Genomic DNA, 12714 nt, shown 5'->3' with positions numbered 1-12714 from the left:
CGCGATCGAACACTTGGCTGTACCTTTCTCTACACTCCTCCCTCGTAACAAATAGTGAACTGTGTCAATATTTTAATGACAGTTTGTTTTATTTATAGGGCTTAAACTCTGCAAAAACCTCACAGAGTTGGTCTCATGTTTTGATTATGATCAGCGTTTCATTGATTATTTTATGTATATTAGTTTTCGAGTTAGATTGCAATTCATCGGTCAGCTTTTGAGTCAAACGGACTGTAATCCAAAATTAACATATGTACTTCTGGAACTGAAAAAAAGATATATTACTGTTTCCGTTAAGATATAGAGATATATTACTGTTTCCGATAAGATATTGCGATATATTACTGTTTCCGATAAGATATAGAGATATATTATTGTTTCCGTTAAGATATAGAGATATATTACTGTTTCCGTTAAGATATAGAGATATATTACTGTTTCCGTTAAGATATAGAGATATATTACTGTTTCCGATAAGATATAGAGATATATTACTGTTTCCGATAAGATATAGAGATATATTATTGTTTCCGTTAAGATATAGAGATATATTACTGTTTCCGTTAAGATATAGAGATATATTACTGTTTCCGTTAAGATATAGAGATATATTACTGTTTCCGTTAAGATATAGAGATATATTACTGTTTCCGTTAAGATATAGAGATATATTACTGTTTCCGTTAAGATATAGAGATATATTACTGTTTCCGTTAAGGGTGCCGACGTTCTGTCCCGATGTTGTCTCATATTTGCCATCGAAGTCACAAACTGGCTTGAGGCAGCAGGAGCCGGTGACCCTCACCAGCGTGCACTGAGGGGGGAGGTTGTAGTAGGCCGGGCACCTTAACGACACAAAAACACATCGCTGATATTCCAACACCAAGCACTAGCTTCTCGTGACAAACGTTTTTCACAGGACCCAAAGTTGTATACAGTCATGTGATCAAAGCCATAGTTTTATACACTACCCATCAAAAGTTCAGACTCACTTAAAGCACTCACTATATGTTATGTATATATATTCGAAGATGAATTTCTCCACTAACTTGGGGGAACCACCTGCAAACCTTATGCAGATTAATTGCACGAGGATCATGCATCAATTTTCTGCAAATATCATGCACGTGAACAGCTGCGTTTTGGTGTAAAGTTTTGTTAAGAATTCGCCAATTTTCACTGAGTTTCATGATTTATTGAACTCATGAAAATAATTTTTCAAGCGTTACGAATATGTTTTACAATACATCAGTTCATGTGTAAACAGTATCTTAAACAGTGTGGAATATTTTGCAAAATCTAGTTTAGAACGTTGACTGAAGTAAGTGGCTACATTTACACTAGTGAGTCTAAACTTTTGTTGGTAGTATATTTGTCTTCATCATGCCCCTTCACCAGCCTCAGCGCCCCTTCAGCGACGTGGCACAGTGCCCCACAGCGACGTACCTCTTCATCGTAGCGACATAAATTTCACGATACCCTACAGTATCGTGACACCATACTACTTCATAAAAAGCGACATTGTACCCGTACAGTGTCGACCGTTGGTCTTTATCGCTATGAGTCCGTTATAAAAAATTAAAAGCGAAACCCTTCCCACATCCACATCTCCATCATCCATCTCATAGGTGGAACATTCCGAGTACAGCGTTAAAACAGAAATAAGTCCTCAATAGCAATGATTATTCAGTTGATAATTTATGATTGAAACAGTTTTATTTCTCTGAAAAACCCCAAACGAATCCATATTAAATCTGATTGGATCAGACTAATTAAATAGTTAAACCAAGTCATATCTCCTTATAAGCATCACGATGACCTTTCCTGACTTTCAGTGTTACGGGTGGTCCAATCACCTGGGACGCGGTTGGGTTGGTTGGTTTTATAGTTTAAGGTCGACGTGGGCCTGGGACGCGGCAGTTCGTTGTGAGTTACCTCCATTAAGCGCGTGTTCGAATCCCAAATTCGATCTGATTACTTTTCCAGGTGTATCACTACCATACCATAGATCTACTTATACATGTGTGGATGATGTGGTATCTTACCTGTTATAGCAGTTGTATTGTCCCCTAGAGGCGTCGGTGCACTCGCACTCGTACTCACAACCGTCCTCCCACTTCTGGCCCTGCTGATACTGGCTGCCCTTGTAAAAGCACGTGCCGACTGTGGAGGGAGGATAAAGGAAGGGCTAGTGGGAGCTGACTAAAGGATGACACTGATTTCCTTGTGATAAAGGATGACACTGATTTCCTTGTGATAAAGGATGACACTGATTTCCTTGTGATAAAGGATGACACTGATTTCCTTGTGATAAAGGATGGATGACGGCGGAGTTCTAACAGATTTTGTAGCATTTTTATTTTTATATTATAAATTTAAACTCTATATTAGTATTTATAAAAGCTGGTGGATAATCAACTCCTAATAAAGGTTTATATATAATTATTCATTGATAAGGGATCATGTATTTCTTGTATTATTGACATGGATATTGGGCACAGTGATATCGGTTAAGAAGGGTTGATGGGTAAACTGACATCGCTAAGAAATGACCAGAAACACATTTATCTATTACATGAACGTGAGTAATAGGGTGTTGGCAAAGGATCGTAGAGGATTGGCACACGATCTTAAATAAATATGATCTTTAAAATGTAACAGTAAATACTGAAGGCTTTGTGCTTTTGCTAAAGAGTTCACTGTGTCTTTTATAAACGAGGGGCATCCGCGATATCAGACCCATGTAAAAGTCATTTTCAGATCAACTTAAATGACCTAATCAAGGACCTATCTCATTTGGTTGTACTTACAATAGCCAGCCACGGCCTTCTTGTCTGAAACACAGAAAATAGAAGTGTAATTCAAAAGAGCGCATATTAAAACAGTAAACTCCGGTTGTAACGTACTCAAAGGAACCACTAATTTGGTTCGTTTTAACCGTAGTTCGTTATACGCATTTTGAAACAAAAATACTGCATGTGGCCGGGTCAACAGAAACAGTTCGTCATATCCGTCAGTTATATGAATGTTCGTTATAAACGTAGTTTAATATACATGTGATAGCATGTGATGATGGACAGCGGCAACACATATGGTCACAACCGATGGTATCAATCTATTCTCTGATATTGTGGTTTTGTTGCTCTTTGCGTTAACAGTCACTGTGATACAATTGTTACAACCCGTTAGCTTCCCTTAGGCTAGCAACCTGTAACAGCCGATGGCGATGATTTATTGGATCAGGTGGTCAGACACGGTTTGGTTGTAGATGTGGACGTTGCTCGTAATATCGACCACTACGACAGTAAGGGCATCACTCTTTATGTGTTTCACGTAGCCACTAAATTCTGAAAATGAGTCGGTCGGTCGGGGAAAAAAACAAAACAAAAAAACAACTAATAAAGACAATATTATCTGAATAATGTTCTTGATTCTCCTTTATTGTATTTCTTGTTACAATTTCTCGCGTTCTTTGGACTTGTGGCAGCGACTGATTACAAGATAAACATTTTATATGAGGAGGGGGTACGTTTTAGGTTCGAGTCGGCGGTGTTGGAATGTAAAGAAACGGGTTTTTGGAGGGGTCGGCAATATAACTAGAAGGGTCGGTTGGGCGATGAGAAACACAGAAAATAAAAATGCTGCCCTTAAAAAGTATGAATCATACTCGATAATTTCCCAGTCGCCGTCATGAAGCGGTAATATTAAACAATAAGACCCAAAATTGAGCAGGTTATTCTTGGCGAGGGGTTTCGAATCTTCTGCCATCTTCTTTTATACCACCTCAATACATTTTTATACCACCTCAATACATTTAATCGTCATTACTTTACATCCTCGGCACACAATAAAATGTAGAATACAGATTAGCGCTATCTATGTATCACCATCAACACATTACAAGCTCCCGAAGTACCGGCTTAGAACTGATCTTCAGAAAGCCATGCTTGTCATAAGAGGGGATAAAGGGGATCGGGTGGTCAGGCTCGCTGACTTGCTTCTTGGATGTCATCGTATCCAGGTTAGGTAGACCGATGTTTATTATGTCCAACAACAAACAAACAAACACTTACCACAATATCCGCAGTACTTCCTGCAGTTGTCCTTTGCCCATTGGTCATAAGGTGGAAGACAGGACGAGGGGTTGTACGACGTGCATTTGTCAAGTTTATCGACACAAGGAGCCGGGGTTGTCGGTATGGATGCTACGGACAGAAGCACATCAGAAGGTAACCGTATTTTGTAAAGAAATAATATCGATTCCTGCAATTTCACAAAACAAGATATATTTTCATTCTCAGAATACCTAAATAGAAACGAAATATCTGAAGTTTGTAAAGTCGTTGCAATATGTGTATGTAGATTATATAAGATACATATTTCTTTGTCATGAATATATATTGCATATATTTTACAAAAGCGTATAAAACAAAATATATATAAATCCTAGAAAATAATAAAATATTTCTTTACTTACCATGTAATAACCCATTTTAACCTTATACCATAACAGGGAAGTTTGTTACGGTGTTCACAAACAACTGCCAACAACCCGAGGATGCCTCGCGGAGATGTTGCGAATAAATCGCAGGTAATCAGCGGATAAATTAATTCCGCGACAACTAATTTATTACATTATTTCTCGACAGATGAAAGAATTCTGTGTCGTAGCAGATATATAATACGCTTTAGCAACAAAAGCTTTAACGTGCATATATTTATTTTTTACTTCGCGACGTACCGCAACATGGCTTGGTAAAACGCGAACATACCGCTGTGGTTTCGCTCTCGGTCAATATGTCCACCAGATGGTAAAGTCTTGTTCGGGTGACCAACATTTCACGGCGGTGGGGAATTGTACATTGTAAAGAACATGAGAACATCTGTGCGTGTTCCTACTGGTCACTTACGTGTACAGATGCCGCATGTCCTCTGACAGTTCACCTCGGACCATTTGGTGAAGTCTCTGCACACAGTATTTGGGTAACGGCCACAGTCGGGGATCGCGTCCTGGCACGGGTCGATCAGAGTCGCATTGGACGGAGATGCTGCAACGGAGTGAGTGAGTTTAGTTTTACGCCGCTTTCAGCAATATTCCATGAATATCACGGCGGAGGACACGAGAAATGGGCATCTCGCATTGTACCCATATGGGGAATCGAACCGCTAGACTACCCCACCGCCCCTGCTGCAACAGAGACATAAGATAGAAATAGTAACTTTTCAGCCCTCCAAAGCATTCTAAAACACAGAAATAAAATGTAAAGCACTGCATTACATAAAAGGACGTATTTATAAAATTGAAGTGACGCTTAAATATATATGGTTATGTGACAATTCCTATGTGGTTATGCGGCCATCAAATAATTAAATTCTCATTTTTTATTAAATCGAGTATTTCTGAAGTTCTGGAGAAGTGATGTTCTGGAAAGCTGGCATATCAACACGCTTTTTTTACTTACGATCTCTTATTTGCCTTGAGCTTAACGTGGTTTGACAGGGGTTACTTACGTGTTGGTACGTACGGTGCGAGACTTGGTGGGATCACTGAAACGAAAAAATAATATTTCGTGCATTAACTTCTTTTTTATTTTAGCAGGACATATTCACAAATAATACCGGTCACGGCGATGAATAACATAGGGTTAAACATCGCGTTCAGTATTGCGCGTATCCAGTAACGCTCATGCACGTGTGTGTTGCTGGTTATGCCAGACTTATGTCTGTTTTCAGTTGCAGTCCATTGAGATATCATGCCACAGTTTAACATGGGCATCCCTTTGAGACACAGTAGCTGTAATTTCGAGCTGACCGGTCCTTGTTATAGCCCCTAGATATAAAGACGAACGTCAAAGAGTGAGTGAATATTATTTTGCGCCGCTTTTAGCAATATTCCAGCCATACCGCGGCGGGGAACACCTGAAATGCTTCTCACTTTGAATGTGTGTTGAGGATTCGAACACAGGTCTTCGGCGTGAGGAGCGAACGGTTTTACGACTAGGCTACCCCACCGTCCCTTTAACAAGATATTAATGTAGGAGGTTTACATGTACAGAAAAAAGCCAGTGAAGATCCTAGAATTGATCTTCAGCAAACAATGCTTGTCGTAAGAGGCGACTAACAGGATCGGGTGGTCAGGCACGCTGACTTGGTTGACACACGTCATCGTATCCTAAGTGGGTAGATCTCTATTATTTACAGACCGCCGCCATATGGCTGGGATATTGCTGAGTGCGGCGTTAAACAACAAACAAACATTTATAGAACAATCATCAACTTCTAAGTCCACGAACACGTATATTCGATGGCTTTTGTTACATATATTGGACCAAAGGAGTTATGTGAATACCCCAAAGCAATCGCGGAACAAAAAGAGTAAACCATTTAGCCGCTTCATGAAATACTCTAGCACTAGCACAGGGCGGTGGGGTAGCTAAGTGGGTAGAGCGTTCGCTAGTCATGTCGACGATTCGGGTTCGAATCCCCACATGGGTACAAAGTGTGAAGCCAATTTCTGGTGTCCGCTGCCGTGATATTGCTGGAATATTGCTACAACAATAGACAAAAGATTCTAGCAATACCTAGGCTTGTGTGTAATACCAGCAAAGGGCTCTACGCAATATATTCATGCTGGGAATCGAACCCGGATATTCTCGATAAGGGAGAGCGCTCTGACCACTAAGCTACCCAACTCGGATACATACCTGCGCATGCCCTCTGAGCGAACAACGCCTTGATCTGTGGCAGTTTGCTGAAGTCGTCCACAGACATCACGTGGGTGGAATCGGGATCAGTCGCCATTTCATTCAACTCAGGAACAGAGATTCCTGGAGACAAAAACCTGATGGTAAGCGAGAGGTAAATTATAAAATACATTGTGCACTTGAAAGTTAAATTTAACCAAACATGATAACAATCACTGAAACACTGCCAACTTTAGGTTCAAAACACAGCCATGACATCAATATCAAATACAGCACAACTGAAACATCCGGGTTAGAATTTATCTTCAGTAACCCATGCTTGTCGTATAAGGCGACTAACGGGATCGGGTGGTCAGACTCGCTGACATGTCACCGTATCCCAATTGCGTAGATCGATGCTGATGTTGTTGATCACTGGATGATTGTCTGGTCCAGATTCGAATATTTACAGACCGCCGCCATATAGCTGGAACATTGCTGAGTGCGGCGTAAAACTTAACTCACTTATTCATTCGCTGTAATTTCAGACACCGCCAACGTGGACGTATGCCTTCTCTTGCCGGTCAGTTCATTTTCCTTGATGTCCACTTATCGGCGGAGCTTAACGAAATGCTAATGTATCTTTGACGGACATTGCATATAGACTGTATTTGACCATAAGAAATTCAAAGTTGTTGGAAGGCATTAACCTTCTGTATCTGTGATGTATAATAATCCGAATCAAGATGTAATGATAGTGTGATTCCTGTAGTTCCTGCTTCACAAAGAAATCGCAGCTACGATCTAGTTAAGGCCCATACGCTTTAACATAGGCTTAACGAGACGAGGAACTACGGAGACTTCATGAATCTGGGCCCATGTTACTACCTACATTTAAATGCAGTGAAAATGTCCTCGAAGAATGAAACAGCTGACAACACAAAGCCACTGTCTTTGAACGTAGCCATTGTGTATAGAAAGAAACGAAGACGCACAAATTTACAAAATCCAACCAACAGCAGCTCATCAAAAAAGAACTTAAATCCTTAAGAACATGAGCTACTCTCTACATCTACAAGTAAACTCCAGCACCGTACCTTTGCCGACACCAACGGAGAACACCTGTGTTCCTTTATCTCGTGCAGCCTTAGCAAAGGTCTTTGTCTTGTCAGGGTTGTTGGATCTGCCGTCGGTGATGACGATGGCGATGTTGGGGACGCCTGGGCGATCGCCGTTCTTCGCGTTGAACATATTGTCCTGGAGATACTTGAGAGCGTCGCCGGTGTTGGTGCCGCCAGAGACGTACTTGATGTTGGTGATGCCGTTCATGACATCCTGCTTGGTACCGTACTGGTTCAGGTGGAACTCCAGATAGGGCCTGAAAGAGGGTGGCAAGGTGCGCTATTAATTCTGCCACTATTATAAGTAAACGACCAAAATCGTCAAAAATGTTCAGCCTCTATTGGTCAAGAACAATGTTATTTCCCAGACTAAAACCACCATTTGATCCAAACTTCAGTTATTCCTAAACCAATGTTATTTAAAGCAATGCAGCGCACTCAATGCAATCTAACGTGATCCATCCAGTGCAAATCAATCGACATTTTTGGACTTTTTCTAACGATGGATCTGGTAGCATGGAAGGTTTGTGCTGATGATTCGTCCCATGCTCTTTAAAGCTCTTCTTCCAGTGCTCAATGTCCTTACACTGTAGTTACACTAGAAATTTCTTTCAAAGTAAGTGAGTTTAGTTTTACGCCGCGTTTAGCAATATTCCAGCAACCCCACGACGGGGGACACCAGACATGGGCTGCACACATTGTACCCATGGGGGAATTGAACCCTGGTCTTCAGCGTGACGAGCGAACGCTTTAACCACTGGGCTACCCCACCGCCCCTTCTTTCAAAGCATGTATAAGCATCTTACTCTTCATCTTTAATGCAACTCTAGATTGCATCTATACATGGCATTGAGATAATGACAATCGTTCATAATAAACATATATTATTGACACTGATCTGAAGCTCACTTGTATCTGGACACGATGCCAAACTCATAGGTAAGGTGAGGTGAGGTGAGGTGAGGTGAGGTGAGATGGGGTGAGGTGAAGCTTAATGTCACGTCCAAGGTTGTTCAGCTCACATAACGGCGTATATTGAAATTGAGTGTGTGGCTATTGGTAGTCCGAGGATTTATAGAGATGCCATAGCACATGGATATCCCACTCAGAGACATTACGCTGACTCCTATAAGTCCCTGTCTTATCCCCATATTATTACCCCGAGAGGCAGACATGGTACCGAGTACCATCTCTTATTGGTAAAATGTGGCTAGGTGAGAAACGAACCGATGTGACGACATCTGGACGGATGCTTTATTGCCTAAAGAGGGGGCCAAGTGGTTAAAGCGTTAGCTCGTCACGCCGAAGAGCAGGGTTCGATTAACCATATGGGTACAATGTGTGAAGCCCATGTCTGGTGTCGCCGCCATGATATTGATGGAATATTGCTAAAAGCGGCGTAAAACTAAACTCACTCACTCACTTTATCGCCTACACCCGGAAACGCAACTAATAATTCAAAAAGCATCAGCAGGTTTCACGTCTCAAAATGTGGCGTTTCAATGAATTCAAATAGGTCCAAAACGTTACCTCGTTATTTCCTGTGTCATATGTACAAGTTGTTTAGAATAAAGAATTCCACATACAACCTGTATATGTATAGCGATGGCAAGGTGAAAGTATTTAACGTGTATGAGATGGTAAAGTCTGACTGTAAATACCTGGAGCTGAATTTTTCCACGCCGATCCTGATCTTATTTTGAGCAACGTCAAAGTCTTGGACGATGCTCTTGACGAAGGTGAGAAGGAGGTTGAAGTTGCTGGAGCCGACACTGCCAGAGGAGTCGAGCATGAACACGATGTCGGCCTGAGACCCACACACTGAAGAGCAGAAGGGGAACCGTGTTATAGATTTGGGCAGGCAGCCGACAGCGGTATTATTATCGTTATTAATTTTTTAATTTATCAATTTATATCATTGTTGGGGATTCGGTGGTCAGGTTCGTTGACATGGTTGATACATGTCATCATATGCCAATTGCGTAGATCTGTCCTCATCGAGTCAATCAGTGGACATTCTGGTACAGACTCGATTATTTACAGTCCGCTATCATATCGCCGGAATATTTCTGAGTGCGGCTTCAAACCATGAACAACACACAACCAAACGTTGAAGATTGTACGTATTTGATTCTCCGCTGACGTCATAATGTTTGACGTGACACCAGTTGCTTGTCACGTCACAGTTGACCATGGACCTTCGCAGCGGTAAGGGAAGAGGGTAGGAGTGTTTCTTTGATGAGTTAAAACATCATATATACTTACTCTTTGGTAAAGGTGTGGCCTGGTCTGGTTTTGGCTTGGCAACTACGGAATCAAAGAAATACGTAGTTATATGAATATTCACATAAACTAGCCTTTCCTTATTTACTGGACAACGTCCATCAGATACGGCTTGTGTTAATGCATTCAAGTTGAATCACAAACATCACGGCATTTAGCTGACAGAATTATTCACACCTTACAGTCAAAAGAGTTCATTTACATAAAACTAGATATACTTGATTTAGGGGTAAAAGTATTGTTTTTCAAAATCATTTACTAAGATTAAGCTACCATGGACATACATTTTTACAATAATTATTATTCCAGCAATCATGTCACTATATGTGTATATCATCTTAGTGAGTGATTGAATTTAGTTTTACCTCGCACTCAGCAATATTCCAGCTATATGGCGTGGGTATTATCTTAGTAAATATATCTGATCTATCCTGTATGCTAAAACCCAACATCACTGTGATCAAAGGGACTTGTCTATTAATGAAAGTTAAAAAATTAATAATCATTGTTGATATGGATGTAAATATTTTTATGACATTACAGATTAGTCATGAGCAAAGTAGCTTTGAGCTGTTCAAGAAATCACTGCGTGTCTGCTTAACGTGGGAGGAAATCCCGAAGTACACAGTTCTTAGACGTTAAGGACTTTGGTGAAACCTACGAGCAGGGGTAAGGTGCTGACAGACCTGGAGACATAATCTGGGCGAACCGGATTCAAACCAACGATCATATGTTTCTGGCGTTTCAAAGGGAGGTAAGTCAGAACACCGAATATCGGCGATTTGGACAACCAGTGCCCCTTCAACTAAGTCCTTAACATGAACATTCAACTAACATCGACAAGACATATTTCGGCTCACAATAAAACCACACATCAAATGCGATGTACCTTTCAAGATAATGTACCCGAGGAGCGTAACGATTACTTGGCAGAATTCCAATCAGAAACTTCGCTGAGATTTTTAAATCAATATCTAAAAGCGGTTGGGTTCAATTAAACATCAGTAAAGAAAACATGTTAACTCAATCAATTTCACCTTCGCATGCCTTGGACGCGAGGATAGCTTTGAGGTTCTTCAAGGCGTCGAAGTTGGCAGCTCTGAAGACGTATTGGCTGTCGGGGTTGCTGGCGATGTTGTCAAGTTCCTGGTTGTTGATGCCGTTACCGATGCCAATAGCCATAACCTTTACTCCCTGGCCTTGTAGTTTAGCACCGTTGGTCTTCGTGAGATCTCTCTGTTGAGAGTTGCCGTCAGTCAGAACGAAGGCAATGTGTGGGACATTGTCTCTCATTCCAGCTGCTTTCGTGAAGCTATGGCTGGAGAGGTAGGCCAAGGCATCGCCAGTGTGGGTGTTGCCGCCATGGTATGGGGTCTTGGTAACAGCAGCTTTAAGTGCGGTTTTGTCGGAATATTTGTTCATGTCGAACTGGTGGCGTGTGGTAGAAGAGAACGTTTCCAAGCCGATTTGGACGTCATTTGGACCGATGGCGAACTCGTCAACAATCTGGTTGACGAACGCCAGCATCTTGTTGTAGTTGGTTCTGCCAACACTGCCGGACTCGTCCAGGAGGAAAACAAGGTCTGCCTGTGCACCGCAGTCTGTGGAAGACACGAAACAGGACTTATGATTATGAAGATTATCATACTAGATGTAGGCGACGTATGATCCACAAAGACCGAAATACAGAGGATGAGCTCAAAGAGTATATCCTTCTTAATACAGTGCACTTCGGCTCTCCTTCCTGAGAAGTATACAACTCAAGTTGCCTGATACAGGTATGTCTATATGGAAGAAGGTTAAACATAGGTTTGTTTACCATTACATTCCCATCCTTCCGGGTACCCATTTCTCGCTGGGCGAATATTCGCATATCGAAAAGAATGTCTCAAGTTAGTCTTCGGACTCACGGTATTTTTAATATGGGTTTAATAGAGATATTCTTAAGTAACTTAACATTTTAAACAGTTTAACCTGTTTAATCAATCGTGATTACTGTTCCGCAAACGATTTCAACAGGTTATTGCTGATTGTCTTGAAAGTTACCCAATAGTATATTTCAACATTTATGAACATTTACCCCATGGTGATACATGACACTAACATTAATGCTACTAACAGGTATAATACATCACAGGTATCAAATGGTTATAATGAGACAGTGATGTTTTATTTGGATATGCCAACGATACTTACTTGGTTGCTTCGGTGCCGGTGTGGTAACTACAGCCGTTGGTTTTACTGGAATAAAACATAATCATTCAGCACAAAACAGACAATAGCTATTGAAATTCCAAGTGCATGCATTACTCATTTGACATGTTGATCATGATGATTGCACTTATTGTTAATATTATTATATCATAATTTTGATGATTACATATTTTAATTGTTGCCGGAGTTATTACTGTTTTCGGTGTCATTGTAACAATTATGTTGGACAATGAATGTCATTCAAATACATTCAGCAGTTAATGCTTGTTTTCAAACTTCCGGCTCTTCCCAGAAAGTTCCATTTGAAACTAACACGTTGATGTTAATCTTTATCGACACTGATAAAGGCATATTCCGCTGCACTTCATCTCCACGTGACCTCACATGTGTGGGTCAATGAAGACGTCACCATT

At 40.9% G+C, this 12714-nt stretch overlaps 1 protein-coding gene across 1 annotated transcript in view; it reads right to left on the bottom strand.

The window, feature by feature from the left end:
• The window catches only part of LOC124285458, a 50129-nt gene that overhangs the window by 29241 nt on the left and 8174 nt on the right, over window positions 1-12714 (bottom strand). The window contains exons 5-15 of the mRNA XM_046721687.1: window positions 12315-12328; window positions 11125-11710; window positions 10070-10111; window positions 9466-9625; window positions 7781-8061; window positions 6705-6827; window positions 4911-5048; window positions 4074-4205; window positions 2811-2834; window positions 2046-2163; window positions 706-845 (exon numbers count right to left, since the gene is read on the bottom strand). Of these exons, the coding sequence (XP_046577643.1) occupies window positions 706-845; window positions 2046-2163; window positions 2811-2834; window positions 4074-4205; window positions 4911-5048; window positions 6705-6827; window positions 7781-8061; window positions 9466-9625; window positions 10070-10111; window positions 11125-11710; window positions 12315-12328 (1758 nt within the window). The remainder of the gene's footprint in view (window positions 1-705; window positions 846-2045; window positions 2164-2810; window positions 2835-4073; window positions 4206-4910; window positions 5049-6704; window positions 6828-7780; window positions 8062-9465; window positions 9626-10069; window positions 10112-11124; window positions 11711-12314; window positions 12329-12714) is intronic.

Source organism: Haliotis rubra, unplaced genomic scaffold (genome assembly GCF_003918875.1).
Source record: "Haliotis rubra isolate DU_JTF1 unplaced genomic scaffold, ASM391887v1 Scf11, whole genome shotgun sequence".
NCBI classification, from domain to species: Eukaryota; Metazoa; Mollusca; class Gastropoda; order Lepetellida; family Haliotidae; genus Haliotis; species Haliotis rubra.
The sequence above is the reverse complement of the archived record's forward strand: the minus strand, read 5'-3'. Positions and strand labels throughout refer to the sequence as shown.